This window comes from Sinocyclocheilus rhinocerous, unplaced genomic scaffold (assembly GCF_001515625.1).
Source record: "Sinocyclocheilus rhinocerous isolate Xijiao unplaced genomic scaffold, SAMN03320098_v1.1 scaffold15240, whole genome shotgun sequence".
NCBI classification, from domain to species: Eukaryota; Metazoa; Chordata; class Actinopteri; order Cypriniformes; family Cyprinidae; genus Sinocyclocheilus; species Sinocyclocheilus rhinocerous.
The window spans coordinates 62,324-81,839 of record NW_015630015.1 but is presented as its reverse complement, the minus strand read 5'-3'; the positions used below and the strand labels follow the sequence as shown (position 1 = coordinate 81,839).

Here is a 19,516-nt window from a genome sequence, read left to right as displayed (position 1 = left end):
GACATGAATATGGCATTAAATGTTTATTAGAAATAGTCAAAGAATTTGTGTAATTTATATGAGTGCTTTCTGTATAACAATACTTGCACTGAAGAAAATGACAAATATATAGAGTAAGAAAAATGACTTTTTGCACTCATTATTGATGTAGCTTGTGAAATCAGCACTTTTGCCTGCAGTCATTCACTGTTGTTTGCATTTCTTTGAATGTAGGTGAACTCAGGGGTGACTATGTAAATTTTAAATTTCCATTAAAAATTATTTTACTTCTGTCAAACAGGCTGCCTGGTTTTATGTGTGAGAAACCTCCAATGTGTCTCTGATTAGGTCCAATCAGGTCTAAATGTTTCAGTTTGCTTTTTCAAAATCAACTAAACAGAAAGTCAAACTAAAACATGTAATTTCTTGTAATATATGTGCACTTTACCTTTAACAGCCAAATGTTAGATATGTTTAAACTATTAGACAGGAGTGTAAAGGTTCAAACCCAGACGTGAGCAGCTCACTTACCATGGGAACAGGGCAGCACTCTCAGCTTATCTCCCTCTTCATATTCATCAAGGCAGATTGCACACACATCATAATTATCGCCTGAGAAAAATATGCAATTATTAAAGTGCTAGATGATCCAGTAGAACAGTCTTGCTCACAATCAGAACCCACTCTGAACTCAGCGATCGGTGAGTTTTCTTTGTTTGACCATGTGGTTTATGCCAGTGTTATTTCAGCACCATTGAGATACTGTTATGTTAATATTTTGAATTAGATGTCATTTTTTATTTTTTTATTTAATGTTAATTGTAGTTACAGTTTTAGTAATTTTGCTGTATGTTTTTGTGATTCTATTTTTATTGATTTTAAATGTATATTAGTTTTTATTAATTTTATTTCAGTTTTAGTTATAATTATTTTATAACACAAAATTCAACAAAATGAAAATGTAAAATGTTGCTATGGAAACTAGCTGAAATGAAATAAGTTTTAAGTTTTTTAATATTTTCTTTCAGTTGACATTTATTTTATTTCAAGTAACAAAAATGATTTTTATGCGTTTAGTTTTAGTTAGCAATAATAACTCTGGTATATGCGCGTACTACTCCTGCGCGTAATATTTCAGTGCTGTTATCATCTTTAGACCACCCAAACATGATGATTTCATGAAAAAAAATATATCACTATATCAATGATTTACAACAAGCAGTTGTGATGAATTTCTCTGACATATCTTTGCCTTGTAACTTGACTATATTTTGGACTTGATTGTCAGTACATATTGCATTTTAGTAAATGTGTTAGTTTTTGTTGGCGGAGTCAAGAATATTTCCTGTGGTAAATAAAGGCACACCACAGATGCGGTCCATAGAGTTTATGATTTTTGACTTTCATGAGCTGTAAGCTCTAATCATCCAAATTAAAACAAAAAAAACTTTTACAATGTTATACTTTACATGTAATGAATCTAGAAGATATGAAAATGCCACTTTTTGAAATAAGTTACAAAAAAACTTTTTCACGATATTCTAATTTTTTGAGATGCACCTGTATATCGCATATCATACTATCATTACAATATGTGTGAAAAAAATAATGTTATAGACACCTGTACTTTCATGCATGAATCTTGTGTAAATCCACAATGATATTTATAAAGCAGCACTGACCAGTATGACGACCATGATAATGATGATCATGCCAACAACTCCAGTGAAGGGGATGAGATAGTAGGTCAGAGGGAAGGAGAACTCAGGCTTTAGAATCACGTAAGCCCTAAAGCAGAGTGGGTCAACAAACAAAGTTATGCATACAACCTTAAAAACATAAAACAACCTTTATAACAAACTTTGCCCTGAAAGATGGTAAGCTGAACAAAGTAATTCAAGTTTATCACAATGCTCTCTGATTGAAATTAGAGTTGTACACAAATTTAAATTGTGCTTAAGCATGATATTTTGTTACAAATTACAACAACAAAAAAAAAAAATTCATTGAAATTCCTCCTATACTGCTTACAAGAGCATTCAAAAAAGACATTACCAGAAGCTGAGCGAGTAGTTCTGTAAACTGTTCTGTATTTTAGAATTTGAATATTCTATATGACAGTTTATGACCGTTTTCATTTGTTGACTATTTTAGGTCGCTACATAATTTCCACATGTCCAAATGTATTTTTTATTTTTTTTATTTCATAGCTTTGATCACTTACTACTGGTATTATACTAAAATTATAGAAAATATTAATTATAGTGGAGTACACTCAGAAAAAAAGGTACAAAATCTGTCATTAGGACAGCACCTTTTCAAAACATACTAATATACCATTTAGGTACTAAAATATACTTCTTAAAGTAACTTTGAGGTATTAAAATGCTCCCTTTATGGGTAAATAAGGTACAAAGGTGTACCTTTTGAAAAGGTTACTGCCTCAGTGACAGCTTTTGCACCTTTTTTTCTGAGAACATAAGTGTATACACAAATGACTGGTTCTGCTCATATATCTATCAATGTTCCATTTTGTGTAAGAATGTATGTAGACTATATTATTCTCACCCTTTCTCTGGTATGATAAAGCTGCGCAGTATCTGAGAGGCATAGTAGCTTGTGAACACAGAAGGAATCTCGATCTCCTCCGCAATGGTGTCTAAACAAAAACAAAATCGACAAAAAATGGACTGTATTGCAAATATGATAAAGTATGTAAAAGTCTTACAACAAATGTCTTAAACCCCTTTTCAACAGGGGATCAACTGTACTGAAATTTGCAAAATTACAAAAATTCCATAGATGGACTTCAAACATTCTATACATCCACCACTGCTTATATGTTCACTTATTAAACTTTTTTAGATTTTTTTTCAGTTACCAAAAAGACTGTAGTATGTTGATTACTTGTATACAACAAACCTATGAAGATGCACAGTTGTTATTTTTCCATAATTTCTCAAAAGAATGGGTGTGTGTCAATCTCACCATTGCTGTATCCCATACTGAGAAGTGAATTAGAGTACATGTTGTGAACTATGGCTGCACTGAAACCGGCCTGCTGTGCATGGAGCACCTATGAGACAAAAACAAAAAAACAATATTGCTCACATATTCTGTTATTCATTGTACATTAAACATACCTGTGACCATACAAAGTCACTAACATTGTGATAGCCTTGACACTGGATAACATACCCTTATGAAAAAGAACTGTGCTTCAATGTATTGAATGTGCACTTTTTTTTTTTTTTATACATTTATTTTATTTTGTAAATTTACTTTCATGACTGTTTCTTTACACACTTAATTACTCTTAAAAATTGCTCTTTGTAATAATGTCAAATTGAAAGTTTTGCTTTTTAATCATTATGTTTGAATAATCTTTAGTCATGCTTCAAAGTACACTTATTTTGATGTGTTGACTAACTATACTAAATCTTACTAATATACTAAACTTGACGTTACATTTAAAGTTAATATGTTTTAAATGAACTACATTGTGTTTTTGACTTTATCATTACAAATGTATAATTACAAATATATTTAAATGCATGACAAGTTTCAATTGAGTCAACATATTCTGTTACACCAAATACACAAAATAATGACCTTTAAAATAGCATCATATGACCCCTTTAAAGTAGTTTAGTTTACCATAAATGCTTGTCAGTATATTAGGCAGCAACCATATTTCCAAGACAATAGAAGTACTTATGAAATTACACAAATATGCACTTAAGTCCTACTTAAGTGAGTCAGAAAGCATGGACTAAGTGGACGAAACCATTACATTTACGTCACACTTAAGTATATTCTTTTAAAGTATATTATTTCCATAATAAGTATGTAGTCATAAGTATTTTATAAGCATGCCAAATTGTACTTGTTTTTTCACACTTTTGTCACATGCTTTTTTAGTTGTATATATATTCTTGTCAGTTGACCATATTACTTTACACTTCAACTTTTATAGCCCGTATTTTGTTATCTATTGGAATAGCACAGCTGTGCAAGAACATTAACCTTGATATCAAAGTTACAGTCATAGCGTCGAATAAGGACAATGTATTTTGTAGTGCTGTTGGGATCGGAGGGTGTGGGAGAAACTGGAGGAGGATCTATAGGTGTGCAAGCATTTTGAGGATGAGCTTCAACCAGCACACCCTGGAAGAGAAAGAACAAAATAAAGAGAAGTTAGTCACTCATATGCAGTTACTTAATTTACTGGCCAAAACTACAAGTCTAGCAGTAGAGATTCATTACCATGAGTCCATCTTTTGGCAGAGTAGGGCCAAAGAGAGCAGGCAGATCCTCAAATAGCATGGAGGTCATGTTACTGTAATGCTGCATGGAATAGAAAATAGGCCATTAGCAGCTGCAGCATAAAGCCATTATAAAGCAATCAATTGCTTCACATTATAAAATTTATATTGACTGTTGAAAGGTAAAGTGTGTAGATTTGGTGCAACCAAATACCCAACAAATGTATTGTACCATAAAACCAATGAAAGCCTGAAAGCAGACACTTACAGCATATATATATGCCTGACCAGGAGACGGCGCCATAGTGCAGAATAAGACTAGCACCGATACGCCCAGCTGCGCCCCATACACCATCCTGAATTAGGCTGGGCCCTGATGAGGGCAATCAAGACCTGCATACAGAGCATGATTTTACAATCTTCAACATTTTCAGTGTGACAATTCAAAAAGAATTTAGACAAAAGTATACAAGAGACAGTTCAATCTCTTCAATACATGAATCCCTTTTTATATACAGATTTATTTAACTTTAAAATAGTCCTAACTGTTGACTTACAAATCGATTCATTTCTCCCCTCAAGATGTAGTCATGATTATCAACGGTTTTGTACATGGCCTGGAGACTGGTGAGCAATGGCTGATCTGTCATGTGCTAACACCAAAAAAATCTGTAATTATGAATGATTTCATAATCATGCAGTGACCTACTAATAATCTTTTAAAGATCCAATGAAACCGAAGTAGCCACATATCTTTTCTTTCATATTTGTGACTTACATCCGAGTGTAGCAGATTATCGAAAAAAATGTAGGGCGGGAGTTGGCTCTATCTGCTGGTTGTTGATTGGCTTGTGAAATATGGGCGGGACACTCATCTTGCAGTTTTAAAAATAAAATAAATAAATAAATACAAATTATGTTATTAATTACTCACCCTCATGTTGTTCCAAAACCTTAAGACCTTTATTTATCTTCGGAAAACAAATTAAGATTTTTTGTTTTATTAAATCCGAGAGCATTCTGACCCTGCATAGACAGCAACGTAACTACCACGTTCAAGGCCCAGAAAGATAGTAAGAACATTGTTAAAATAGTCCAGTGACTTTTTTCAACAAAATAAAAAAAAAACTAAGAAATTATAAAAGTCATAAATATTAGTACTGTAATTTTACAGCTGAAATGTAAAACAGGATTATTGTTATATTATTTTTAAATAGTATTTTATATTTATAAAATATTTTTAAGAACTGAGGTAACCAAACAGTTGATGACAGCCATTGACCAGAGTATTTTTTTTTCATACTATGTAAGTCAATGGCTAACGTCAACTGTTTGGTTACCCACATTCTTCAAAATATATTCTGCGTTCAGAACAACTCCAGGGTAGAGTAAATGATGACAGAATTTTCATTTTTGGGTAAACCGCACAAAAAGTATTCTCCTAGCTTCGTAAAATTACGGTTGAACCCCTGATGTTAATTGGACTATTTTACCGATGTCCTTGCTACGTTTTGTGCATTGATCGTGTTAATTACATTGCTGTCTATGGGAGGGTAAGAGAGCTCTCAGATTTCATCAAAAATATCTTAATTTTTGTTCCGAAGATGAACGAAAGTCTTACGGGTTTGGAACGACATGAGGGTGAGTAATTAATGACAAAATTGACTTTTTTGGGTGAACTAACCCAAAAAAGAGGTGAGCTTCTTTAAAATGAACCACTTTTAATATGAATGCATCAAACCAAGTCATTCTGAGAATTCCAGTTTACTCATCTTTCCAATAAATAATTAACCCTGATCATAAAATGTAACTGAGCACATTCAGCGATTTCAAGTGGTACTAAACTGGGAAACTGCTGTTTACATGAGTCATCAACAACCTATAAGGAAGTAAAACTACTTGAGAAAAGTCTGTCTAGTCCAAATTGTGTTAACCTCGATCAAGCAGAACACTTTTATTGGGTTTATTTCATAAACTCTCCCTGTAGCGAATTGGTGAAATGACAAAAAGAGCATTCATTTCAATTTAATTCATTTCAAGAAAAACAAAACAATAGATAACACATGCATCACAAGGTGTGTCTAAAAGTCATCCAACGGGTTTTGTAGATTTGCAAATGGGAAGTTTTGGTTCCTTATTATCATGGCCAGATCAAATGCGGAGACTTTCTAAACAGGAACTGTGTAATTATCACTTTAAACTAGTCTTGGCCTACTTATAAAAGGGTCATGAAAAGAAGAATCAAAATGTTCTTGATATTTACACATAGAAGAGGCTACTCTGCAATAAAAAAAACATACTGCAAGTTTCAGAACTCAAAACTAACTCTCAATATTAATTATTGTTTGAAATATGGTAGAATCGTGATGTCACAAATTTGAGATACTGTTCTGTCTGTTAGTGGATGTAAAGAACCTGCATCTCCAGGAAACCTGCATAGATTCTCTAAAGATCTGAGCATTAGAAATGCAGGGCTGGAGTTGATCTTTAATGACGCACATGAGCGACTGAAAGATAATATTTAGTTTGTTCTTCACATTTCACAACGGTCGTTTACTGTCACTGTCTTTTAAGAAATATGTTAACAGTTATGTTTATACTGTTTTGCATTGCAAATGATTGTGTTGTTTCAGTTTTTTCTGACTCACGCTCAAACATTCACAGCTCTATCACAGTGCTTGCCATCTCAAGCATCAAAACACACAACATGCTGTAAAGGAGGCCGTGGAAACTGCGAAATAAATAAAATTAGCCAATCACAGCAATGCATGCTTATTTCCACTTCCATTACCATTTCAAGGTAATGCCCCATCAAATTGAGCGTTTTCCACATAGAGTGATAACGAGGATGGAAAAAGATAATTTTTACAAATATTGGACCTTTTTTGGTGAAAAAAAAACTTTTGCTAAAAAAACTTTATAAACTAACCTCCAGAAGCATAATATAAAAAAGCCTGAAACTGCATTTCATGACCATTTTAACCTCAGCCTGAGAAACAGATTAAACTGCAAAGCACTATGCTTAACAACTGATTTACATGTTCTTGAATACAGGGTTATGAGGACGCACGTCTTAATAACATGGGTATTACAACATAAACATGGTTTATGACGACCCTTCCTGTGTCCTTGTAAAACAAAAGGCTTAAAAACCATACTAAGTGGTGTTTTTTTTTAAATTAAAATTGCCAGTAGTTTTGTGTGAACATAACCAACATCGGTCCTGGAGAGCCACTGTGACAGTCCTGCAGTTTTGATCCAGCTTTGATAAAAACTCACCTTTAGTAACCCTTACACCTTGATTAGCTGGTTCAGGTGTACCTGAATAGAGTTGGAGTGAAACTCTGCAAGGCTGTGGCTTTTCAGGACCAATGTTGGCCAACCCTAGTTTAGGGCAGGGGGATAGAAAATACAGTTTGTACAGTATAAAAACCATTACGCCTAGTATGGAGAATCCCCATAAATCATATGGACAAGTATGTGTGTGTATTTTAGCCAAGTTTCTACAGAAAACAAGAAAGGAAGCATATTTCCCAGCTATGATTCTGCCACTGTAAACATTCAGTCTGTCGATATTGTCAAGAGATACAATTCAACAGGACAGGTTAGTCTAGTATTCGGCCATTTGGAGATTATAGTCACCAGCCAAAAACTAAGAGCTCTTAGCCAAGTAGTATTTCATTTACATGTAAGTTTGCTATCTAACAATGATAAATCATTAGATACTTAGTACTTCAAAAATAATACATGTGCGAAGAACATGGTCATTTTCTATTGCCGCTTTCAAGTTCTCTTAGGAACTTCGTGTATTGTGTGTGTATGTGTTGCAACGCGTAAAGCATTGTTGTTATTCATTATTCTAGATTTCTCCACAAACATGGAACTAACATTTTTGTTTACAAAATGAAGGGCAAAGGATGCGCATTGGGTATGACATTACTGATGATTTGTGTATTTTACCGCCAAACCCTAGCTAATTCTAGGAAATAGAAAAACAATTGTACTTTTTTCGTTATGTATGGACAATACACAGACTTTACAACCACCAACAATTGCTACTTTTTAAGCCCACTTCTTTCGCGAATTCTTTACTGACACAGACAAACACACAACAAATCAGGCCTAAACAAAATCCCAAAACTCCCCACTGGTGACTATGATAATGAACGAAATACAATCATTCATCAGAAATTGATCATCCCCGACTTGGAGGCTGCTACTTCCCGATTCCTGTTGTCTCATGGAAGATAATATTTCCGACAACCCAAATTATATCCCAAGTGTACAAACAATTCAAATTAAACAATGTTAAGGACTCAGTTAAAATGTAGTTGAGATGTCTGTAATTCTTTACTCACTGTACAAGCGACTGCCAGCTAACGTTAGCTGGCTTATCACTCGTATTCCAGCTAATGTCTCCCAGTCGCGTCTTCGCTTTGACTCAGCTAAAATCGCTGTAACAAGGCGTTTTTCTCCCAAAAATGCTTTCTCGAAGCTTACAGCTCATGGATCGGTGTCGGTTTCTCGAGGAACTGGCCTGATTCGCCCCTTGGTGGGAACTACGATCACACGTTTGTTTACAATCCTGCAAGGCCAACGGGAAGTGCGAGAACTGCAATTATCGCGAGATATGTTCGAGTTTCCCCAAAGGTTCGTTGATCCATCTGGAGATTCATGAAGGAACTGCAGGGGCTGATGGCCAAGGCGAAATTAATTAAAATAAACTGAAAAATAAATGTAGAAATGTTTTTTAATAGGATAAGATTTAAAAATGAAAATAAATGTAATATAACAAGTTGATAAAAATTAAATATATAAACAGAAATAAGTGTTTTGAATTATTGTAGGAAAAAAAATGATAAAATAAAATAGGGCATGGGTTAAACATTGCAATAAATGTTTATAATACAATAAGTTAATGAAAATATCAATGCCAAACTAAGTAAAAAAAAATAAAATAAATATTATATATATATATATAAAATAAATAAATGTTAAAAAAACTATAAAAAAATAAAACAAATTCTATGACACTGAAATCTATGACACCACACAATTTTATTTGTTTGATCCATCTAGTCCATATACACAAGGACATAATGATTCACAGCTCAGAATAAGCCGGCGTAAATGGACAAAATGTGTTAGCTATGGATGAGATGATATATATGCTTATTAGAACTAAAAAACAAACTGCATACAACACCTGTACATAAAAGGTACAAGGAGCACTTAAAATTGTCCTCAACCAAATTTAAACAAAGCAAATAAACAGTAACGAGAAACAACTACTAGTTTAAGGACATACTGCTTAATGACTTAAAATGAACATTAAAACAGCCATGGAGTCAAACATACCTACCACAGTTATATCAAGGCAATAAATATGACTGTTTTAAGCAATTTATGCAAATGAAAGCTATTCTAAGACCAAATGTGACTTTACTTTAAAAAGAGCCATTATATCACCATGCCAAACTACAAAGGGATTTTCAATATTAAACCCCACGTTTCTGTTTATTCTAATAATGAAGTCTAAAAACACATTATTTGGGACAGTAATATAGAGGTGAAAGCATTTTAGGACAGTGCGGTTATCCTGCGGCAGTTTTAAACTGCTTTTATGTGCATGACAATTCATCTTTATCAAACCCTGCTGTTCATGTAAAACATTGTTATAGCAGTAAAATACTGTTCAATCACTCTTCTGTTCTGCATAACAACTGATCATATACACACACCGCTCTCACACACTGCTGCCGCTGCCAGTGGCTTCCTCCTCGCCTTTCTTCAGTCTTTTTTTGGCTCTGATCTCGTTCATGGCTTCCTCAATGGAGCGAGTGTCTCTCTTATTGGCCACAGGGACTGTAACAACAAGACAACAAACACGATTCGAAAAATTAAAGGCAAAAGCTGCGTCCTCCGGAGGTCGCATTTGTTGGCCGTATAGAAAGAAATTACAGTATTTTACACCTCACGAGGAATAACGGCCAATTTTACTACCATTACTGTTCTTAAATGTGACCCTGGACCACAAAACCAGTCTTAAGTGTCAATTTTTCAAAATTGAGATTTATACATCATCTAAAAGCTGAATAAATAATTTTCCATTGATGTGTGGTTTGTTAGGATAGGACAAATTTGGTCGAGATACAACTATTTGAAAATCTGGAATCTGAGGGTGCAAAAAAATCTAAATACTGAGAAAATCGCCTTTAAAGTTGTCCAAATGAAGTCCTTAGCAATGCATATTACTAATCAAAAATTAAGTTTTGATATATTTACGGTAGGAAATTTACAAAATATCTTCATGGAACATGATCTTTACTTAATAACCTAATGATTTTTGGCATAAAAGAAAAATCTATAATTTTGACCCATACAATGTATTTTTGGCTATTGCTAAAAATATACCCCAGCGACTTAAGACTGGTTTTGTGGTCCAGGGTCACAAATGAGACGTAGTTATAGCCTTGCAGTGCTTCAACATGTAATGTTGTGCATTGGGCAACTTGAGTCATAACTTCTTTTTTTTTTCCAGATCCCATTTTCACTATCCTGTTGCAAAAAGTAATGCTTTTTTCCTTTGGTGTTTTTCCTGTTTGACTTTATAGTCCTTTATGCTACTAAATATGTATGCCTTTGTTCATTTAATCATTTTTTAGGGGATACAATCTGGACGATTGATCCCCCCCTCCCCCGCATGATTCAGATTTGAAGTGTTTTTACGTGTGCAGTTCCTTTAATTATACTCACCACAGCCATATGCCCGGTTGGCTTGAAGCGTGTGGGCGGCATCTTTAGCAGCAGATGTTCCAATCAGATGGCTGTATTTGTCTCTGTAGTTTGAATTGGGTGACGCAGGCCTCTTCTGAGTGCGACTGGCCTTTTCCATCTCCAGTGCAGCCTGTTCCTGAAGAGTGCAGTGAAACAAATACCCAACTTAAATATGGTGTTCCAAGTAGTAAAATAAAAGATATCCAATTAGGCAGACATGAACTAACAGAAAGCTCTCCTAGATTATGAAATTACTTTCTCTCCTTATCTTACTTCTTTGAGGTTTTGAACAGGTTCTTGCACAGCATTCAGGATCTTACCTTTAGCCGACGTCTCTCCTCGGCTTTCTGCGGGTCCCACTCCTCACCCTTCCGATAAGCCTCCAGTTCTTCATCTGATGGCGCAAACTCCTTCATAACAAAACACACACTCAATCAAACACACTAAGCATTAATGCAGAGAACACCACAGGCCAGAGGAGAACTGGTCCTCTGAATGAGTCTGGCTTCTCCTGTTGTTTTTTCCTCTTTTTCTTGGATCACCTTTTGGCTTGCTCAGTTGGGGTTTAAAAGACCACTGATACTTAGTAACATTATCTATTTGACCACTCTCATGAACGCAAAGACTGATGCGGAAGAGAAGAAATTGTTGAATAAAGTCATTATTTTGGTTTCTTTGCACACAAAAAGTATTCTCGTAACTTCATAAAATTAAGGTTGAACCACTTTTGTCACATGGACTATTTTAACGATGTCCTTGCTAACTTTCTGGGCCTTGAATGTGGTAGTTGCGTTGCTGTCTATACAGGGTCAGAAAGCTCTTGGATTTCATAAAAAATATCTTAATTTGTGTTCCAAAGATGAACAAAGGTCTTACGGGTTTGGAACGACATGAGGGTGAGTAATTAATGACAGAATTTTCATTTTTGAGTGAACTATCCCTTTAAGTATATATCTAATAACTACAAAGAATCAACACTCATTTCATAATTGTTGCATTTTGCAAAATTAACATGGTTATTGTGCTGTTTATTACTGCCAAGCTGCTTTGGAACAATCTGTATTATATAAAGTGCTATATAAATAAATAAGACAACAGAATGAAAACGTTTCATTATACAGAATACTAAACACAAGGAAAGACGTTTACAAAGATCCTTGTGAGAGGTAATTGCACAATACATACACTAACCTTTTTAAACAGCATGACATATCTGCCCTCTTCATCCTCACCGAAAGAAAACGATGATAGTCCAGCCACCTCAGCCACATCATGCCTAAGAGAGATGGAAGCGCTTAGCATGAACTGTATGCTACGCAGGAAAACAGGTAGACCTGCCTAAAACTCATGCCACTGGTTAAACCAGTAGTTGAAAGAGAGCAGTGGCATACTTATAGTCAGGGGTGCACATAAGTTTTTCAGCCTGGTTCTCATAAGAGAACTTGGAGATTTGGTTTGGTCCTCACACTGCACACAGTGTGACATAGTATGACCCATTAAATATAACTATAAAAAATTAATTAATAATAGTGATAAAAATGTCTTAAGTGCCACATGTATGTGAACTGTCAGTGAAAAATTAAATAAATACATTAGCAAAGGTTGTCATTGTTTATGACAATGCTGTTGCTGCAGTAAAGCTCAGCTATTATTGCATGACAGGCATCTGGGTGTAGCTCCCTCCTGTTTTTCCTCATTTCGAAAGTCATTTGCATAAAAGCATGTGTGCTTCAACACAAAGCACGGCCTATTCATGAAGCAATTTAATAAATTACATGTATACAAAGAGATAAACAAACCAACTATGACGTCTAGCGGCTTTTCAACGGCAAACGTGCAGAAACATGACGTATGTACTTGCATATATCATTTCTCAGGCGGTGATTGGCTCTTTTTATTACAGCGTTAGTGTCGCAGAGGGCACTCGGATATTTCTCAAGTTTCACTTGGAAACCTACAAGCACGCCCAGGTTCATTTTCCGGACTGTAAGGAAGTGTATTTGTAGGATTAAAACTTTCTACCTCTAGCTTTCCGTCGGCTTTCTTGGTCGTGAACGGTTGGAGGCTTTTCCATCGAGCTCAAGATCGAGCCCAGGAGGTCCGCCATCTTTGGACTGTCTAATTTTCGCCGGAAGCTCGCTGCATGCTGCATTCTTGAAATGGCATTATGGGTAATGTCGTCCAACCACAGGCTTTCACGATGACGTCATTAAGACGCTCGCTGTATTTTGATTAGTTTGATCTTCAGATATTCATCATATGATCGACATTGAAGCGTCTGAATCTAAATAAATGCCGGTGTACGATTATCAAAGAGCAGTGTCTTTGCATAGAAGTGCAAAATGTTTGCCACAGGTTTTATTACCACGCAGGAATCTATCGTGTTGATTCTTAAAAGCATTCAACATTGTGTAGATTAATAATTGCTAATTAATACCACATGTTATGCATATGAATAATTTTGTGATTCCCATTCAGCAGTATTTTCGTTTATTCTGGAATTGTCTTCTGCTCATTTATTCACATTTTAGAAATTACATTTCTCAGTGGAATATTTGTAAAAGTAGTATCTGATCAATTATCACCTTGTTACTTCTTTCTGGTGCATGTCATATGTAGAACCATTGTTTTAAATGTTAAAACCTGAAATCCACCAGTACAACTACAACGGTTATTAACTAATTAAGCATTATCTAAAACGGTTTCATTTAATGGACTAGTTTTATTCAGACTGCATAATTTGTTTGTTGTTTCTGCATAGCAAGCAAATGAGAAACAACACAATGGTCAGTCTTTTAAATTCTTTACTTGATCCTACAATAGCAGGATTTTAAAAAAAGCTGGGCTGTTTGTTTGATACTGCTCTTCATTAAAAACAAAAAATACTATGCCTTACATACTAGGAAGAAAATATCAAGTTGTGTCTAGTTTCGTAGCTCCTCAGACCAGAAAATAAATTCTCAAATACCTCATTATATCATTAAATACATCACAACAAGCTATATGGTGTGGTAGTGGCCTTTACACACCACATTATCTTTATTATAACACAATTTCCAGTTAATTGTGCTCAACGGTAGCAAACATCACCAAATGTTCACTGCAAAGCAGTCCTTTATGTTAGGACATTGGGATCATAGGTATTTTGCTCACCATGTTGGTAAAAATCAGAATTATTATGAAATAAAGAGAAAATCTTTTATGATTTCACTCAGAATACAGGTTCAGCGTCTTCCTCACAACTACTTCTGTTGACAGGTCAGTACAGCTGTTGACCGTTAAGGAGGAAACATTTGTGTGGAAGGTGGGGGTTACATAAATATAATTTAAAACTAAAAGAGGGATATTGACTGGTGTGAACAATCCCTTCTTTCAATTAAATTTAAGTTTAGCTAGTCAGTCTGAACGTAATATAAGAGTCCAAATTGTCTTCACAGTCACCACCACAGCAAAGGGTCACAACCCAGTTGGTAAAGTGGTTCTGTTACCAACCATCAAAAAACGGAAACTATACTGGTAAACCAGAAGTGGGAGAGAAACACAATGTGGAAATTTGGCCTGTGCTGTCCACCGATGACCTTCAGGGCAAATCTAGGAGTCAAGGAAATAGATCTTGTAGAATTTGTTCATCTGCTCCAGGAAGATGAAGGTGAGAACTGTGTGTGGCCCGAGACGAGCGTAATAAGGAGTAAAACCCTTCCACAGACTGAAGAATCCTTCCTTCCTTATGACCGTCACCAATACATCCTACACAAAGAGAAAGAGAGAGTGAAAAAGAATGAGAGGGAGGGTGGATGTGTCAAAGACATGGGAAAAGAACAGAAAGGGTGGTCTCTACCAAGTGTCATGCTGCTGCACTGCAGTGAATTGCACTGTAAAGTGAGCAGGGATGGACCGACCATACAAAGCAGTGGGACACCCGGTTATATACAAGGGTTTTAAAAGTAAAGTTCTGACATAAGGCCCATTTGAGCTACAGAGGTGGCAATACTTTATACTTACAAGTTATATTTTCAAATAATTCATCCATGACCTACACTTGTCTATTGTCTTTCAAACTCTTTGCTTCCAAAAGTCATGAAAGAGATGAGATCCAATGCCTTGTTTATATTTACATGTTAAGCACAATGAACATCTCTAGAGGTTTTATTGATACTATTAAAGCTACGATATAATACTGAATATAACGTATACTGGGACTAATATTTGCTTGTCTCAATGCTAGGTTTCAACAGTATATTAAACTTAATGGATAGTACGTTATTTTACCGAATATGCACTTTTTAAATATTTCTAGTGAATGCAATCACTTTGATTATAAACTAAAAAAAGCAAAACACTATTGCAACAACAACTTGATATAATTGTAAAAACATGAAAAAATTATAACATTTAAAATGTACAGTATATAATCGGTTATTTCAGTGGAGATAAGATCTGACAGGATATACTATATAGTCTTCGTTAATATTCTGAATTAGATTTTATTTTTATATTTTGTGCTTTCATGTTAATTTTTAAGTTTTAGTATTTTTGTTGTGTTTTATGTCACTTTTATTAGTTTTTGTTGCTTTTAAATGTCTACATAGTTCTTCTTAATTTTTATTTCAGTTTTAGTTATTTAGTGTCAAGTTAAACTAAATGAAAGAGAAATGTTGCCTTAGAAACTAGCTGAAATAAGATTTTATTTCAGTTAACATTTATTTTATTTCAAGTAACAGTCCAGGTAAAACAATCCATGTAACATCAGTGGTTCAACCGTAAATTTTACGAAGCTACGAGAATACTTTTTGTGTGCAAAGAAAATCACGGTTGAGCCACTGATGTCACATGGACTGTTTTACCGATCTCCTTACTACCTTTCTGGGCCTGGGAACATTTAAGTTTCATTGCTGTCTATGCAGGGTCAGAAAGCTCTCAGATTTCATAAAAAATATCTTCATTTGTGTTCTGAAGATGAACGAAGGTCATATGGGTTTGGAACGACATGAGGGCGAGTAATTATAATTTAAAATAATTTTCATTTTTGGGTGAACTATCCCTTTAACTATAACATAACTCTGATCGGTGTCACTGATTACATACTGATTTAGTGACAATGTGCGAGCTATTGCGTCTAACACAATTTTTCAGCAAAAAATGGTGTTTGTGTCACCATTGCCACAAAATCAGAAAAAAAAAGCCCTTTGAAATTATGGTGGGACTGAATATTGCACAACACAACCATAACACTGGCCTGCTGATCACATGTTACTGTTGGTGCACTAATACCTGCAACCAAGCGCAAATCTCATATGGGTTTGGAACGACATGAGGGCGAGTAATTATAATTTAAAATAATTTTCATTTTTGGGTGAACTATCCCTTTAACTATAACATAACTCTGATCGGTGTCACTGATTACATACTGATTTAGTGACAATGTGCGAGCTATTGCGTCTAACACAATTTTTCAGCAAAACAGAATTATGAATATTTCTATGTTTGTGTCACCATTGCCACAAAATCAGAAAAAAAAAGCCCTTTGAAATTATGGTGGGACTGACTATTGCACAACACAACCATAACACTGGCCTGCTGATCACGTTACTGTTGGTGCACTAATACCTGCAACCAAGCGCAAATCAATTGTTTACGGTTTCTCTGGGTTTCCTCCAAGACAAGAGGTTTTACTGAAACTTGATCCATTTCTGACGTTCTCCCTGCATCAGTGTGACTGAAAGATCACAACTCCAGCAGTCTGAGATCAGTTGTTTAAAACAGACAGTGTAACACGGAAAAATAGTGAGAGATTGAGTACTGAATATTGACAATGAGTTGAAAACTTACCAAACCATTTTTGTACTCGGGCTTCCCATCAATCATTCTCATGTTCTGGATTCTTTTGAAAAGAAGGAGATATACGTCAGCATTAAATATTAAACACAATTTCTACAGGAAACAAACAGAATCAGCAAGAAGACTTCTAATGTTTTGCGTCTTCTCTTTTAAGTCAGGTGCTATTTAATGGGTGAATCATTTGTTGTGTGTAATCTTATCTTTTAGTTTGCATCCAGTTGTTCTTAATGAGAACGGGCCTTTACTGTGATATACATTTTGGTCTGTTTTTGGTCACCCTCATTCGCTATCATTTCATATATACTGTAGGATCTCTGTCTTCGAACGGACCCACTTACACTATTGAGTCACACATGAAACAATCACATTCCATTGAGACAAACTGAGGCACCCCTATGCAACCAGCTGCGGTTGATTTAAAGTGTAAACTATCAGATTTGAATTCAGTTTTAATCAGGTTGACTCAGAATTTTCAGATTCGAGTCCTTTCAAAACCTGAGCTAGAAATAAAATTAATGATTAATTCCCTTATAGAATTAACGACTTACAAATGAGTTAATTTCATTACAATACAGACTTGTGTATTCTGTGATATCAGCCACCTTTCACTCTACATACGAGCAGCAGTATTAGTCATTTAAAAAAAAAAAAAAAACGTATTTGTCAACTAGCATGAATACGTAAGATAAGATAAGATACAATATAACAATGAATAATCATGTTCCTTTAGATCAGTTACTGTAGCTTAATAATCAGTCCCAGAATTTACAACCCTAACCAGAAGACAACTGAACAAAACATGCGCGATCAGTTACCTGCACTCATCATTCCACCAATGTTAGATTTTGATATTTTTGGTACCCAAAGCACACTGATGCACAATTTCTGGGCACAATTCAGCAATATTAATGAATTTAGGGAATGTTTATACACCTGGCATCAAGTTAGGTCCTTTAGCTATATACTGTATAAAATTCTGTAAACCACATAGCAAATAAATAGCAACATAAACGATATAGCAAAATCTCGAACGATAGCCACTTTATATCATCATCATAATATTGTCATACCACCCTATTTCATAATAGTCTAGTAATAAATCACAGGAATTAGGAAGTGATTGTACCTGGTCTTAACAATGTCTACTGGCATGGAGGCAGCAGTGGTGACTAGTCCACTGATCATACTGGCACAGAAATGACACAGGATATCATCTCTGAAATATCCTGCACAGAACACAGAGCAAGAGAGATGCTGAAGTTCACTGCAGCACATTTCAGTTTGATCTTTGTTTTACAGCTCACTCATTCAGAAGAACACACATAGAATGATACACCTAATAGGGTAAATAAATAAAAGTTAGCTACCATCTAAATCTGATATTAGCTAGATTTTCTAGAAGGGCTGACAGTACAAGTTTGTGACTGATAAGATAAAAGAAGGCTTATACCAGAGTCCAACAGTGCTTGTTTGGACTGGGAATATGAAGCAAGTTGGGCTGCGTTCACAACAACTGCTCTAGCCATGGTGGGTACGCAACCCTACATGAAAAAGAAAACAATACACATATCATTACGTGTACACAGGGTTTCTGCAGGTTTTATGAAGGTGAATTAAAGACTTAAGACAAAGTGAAGAAAATTTATGGGAAAATCTGAAGGGAACACAATGTGTTTTCTCAATGTAAATGTGTACATGACTAGGAAGCACACAGAATCAGTTATATTAGCAAGCCTTAAAAGTATGAAAATACAACTTCCTTCAAATCTTCATTACTTTTTAATTCATTTCACAAAAACAACAGCTTAAGCTTGAATACCTTTGCTCCAAAGTATCTTCTGATCACACTGCAAAAACTGCTTACTTTTATTGCCTTGTTTTCCAGTTCAAATGTCTAAAAATTCACTTGAAAATCAAAATGACAAGATATGAAGTCTTGTTTTCTGAAAAATATTTGCATCTCAAGTAAATGTATCTTGATTTAAGTATTTTAAGACAAAAATACTGAAGGAAACGTTCATTTTTTAAAAGTGAATGCAATATTTAATGCCATGACTTTATTAATTAAAGACTTTCAGCTCTGATTTAAGGCCTTTTAAGGCCTTCATTTGTGCAAGGGCTGATTAAGACCCCTTTAAGACCTGCAAAAAACCCATATATAAAGTTTCAGAATAGTAAAGCAAACATACAGGAAAACACACACACACACACACACACCCACCCACAGAATAGTAACTAGGGATGCACCGTTACCACTTTTTCCAGTACTCGCCCGATACCGATACTTTTATTTTTGGTACTTGCCGATACCGAGTACCGATACCGATATTTTTATTGCATTTGTACATTTTTAAATATTGGGTACAGAAACCAAAAGGGTATGTATAATGTTAGTTGGTTAACTTCATTTATCAAATAGATACAGTCAAACCAAAATTTATTCAGACACCTTCAACATTTCTCAGTTTAGAAAATGGTAATAAAATATGACAAGAACTCAGAGTTAAACTGTCAGAACAAATTCATCTTGATAACGCTAGATAATTCTGATAGAAAGGTATGTAATAGATTACAATCAACCAAAAAATATTCAGACAGCTGTTAGTATGACAGTATTTACACAACTATCAATACTTAGTCAGGCAACCCTTAGCCTT

At 34.9% G+C, this 19,516-nt stretch overlaps 3 protein-coding genes across 4 annotated transcripts in view; all 3 read right to left on the bottom strand.

Moving 5' to 3' along the window:
• The window catches only part of rnf167 (ring finger protein 167), a 13,812-nt gene extending 4,948 nt beyond the window's left edge, over positions 1-8,864 (bottom strand). Inside the window, exons 1-7 of the mRNA XM_016551555.1 lie at positions 8,603-8,864; positions 4,513-4,637; positions 4,246-4,326; positions 4,006-4,146; positions 2,968-3,055; positions 2,548-2,638; positions 1,662-1,767 (exon numbers count right to left, since the gene is read on the bottom strand). Coding sequence (XP_016407041.1) covers positions 1,662-1,767; positions 2,548-2,638; positions 2,968-3,055; positions 4,006-4,146; positions 4,246-4,326; positions 4,513-4,599 — 594 coding nt within the window. The 5' untranslated portion in view covers positions 4,600-4,637; positions 8,603-8,864. The remainder of the gene's footprint in view (positions 1-1,661; positions 1,768-2,547; positions 2,639-2,967; positions 3,056-4,005; positions 4,147-4,245; positions 4,327-4,512; positions 4,638-8,602) is intronic.
• A 419-nt stretch (positions 8,865-9,283) lies between these two features.
• On the bottom strand, positions 9,284-13,204 carry LOC107739451 (sperm-associated antigen 7 homolog). Its single transcript, XM_016551557.1, has 5 exons — positions 13,037-13,204; positions 12,213-12,333; positions 11,342-11,431; positions 11,001-11,157; positions 9,284-10,109 (listed from the first exon to the last, which is right to left on the bottom strand). The coding sequence occupies exons 1-5, from the start codon at positions 13,171-13,173 to the stop codon at positions 9,991-9,993; spliced, it is 624 nt and encodes a 207-aa protein (XP_016407043.1). The 5' UTR covers positions 13,174-13,204; the 3' UTR covers positions 9,284-9,990.
• An 817-nt stretch (positions 13,205-14,021) lies between these two features.
• LOC107739448 (mitochondrial 2-oxoglutarate/malate carrier protein-like) overlaps positions 14,022-19,516 on the bottom strand; it is a 14,666-nt gene continuing 9,171 nt past the window's right edge. For both annotated transcript variants that reach the window (XM_016551554.1, XM_016551553.1), the window contains 4 exons: positions 18,310-18,400; positions 17,986-18,085; positions 16,851-16,902; positions 14,022-14,768 (listed from right to left, as the gene is read on the bottom strand). In XM_016551554.1, the coding sequence (XP_016407040.1) occupies positions 14,613-14,768; positions 16,851-16,902; positions 17,986-18,085; positions 18,310-18,400 (399 nt within the window). In that variant the 3' untranslated portion in view covers positions 14,022-14,612. The remainder of the gene's footprint in view (positions 14,769-16,850; positions 16,903-17,985; positions 18,086-18,309; positions 18,401-19,516) is intronic.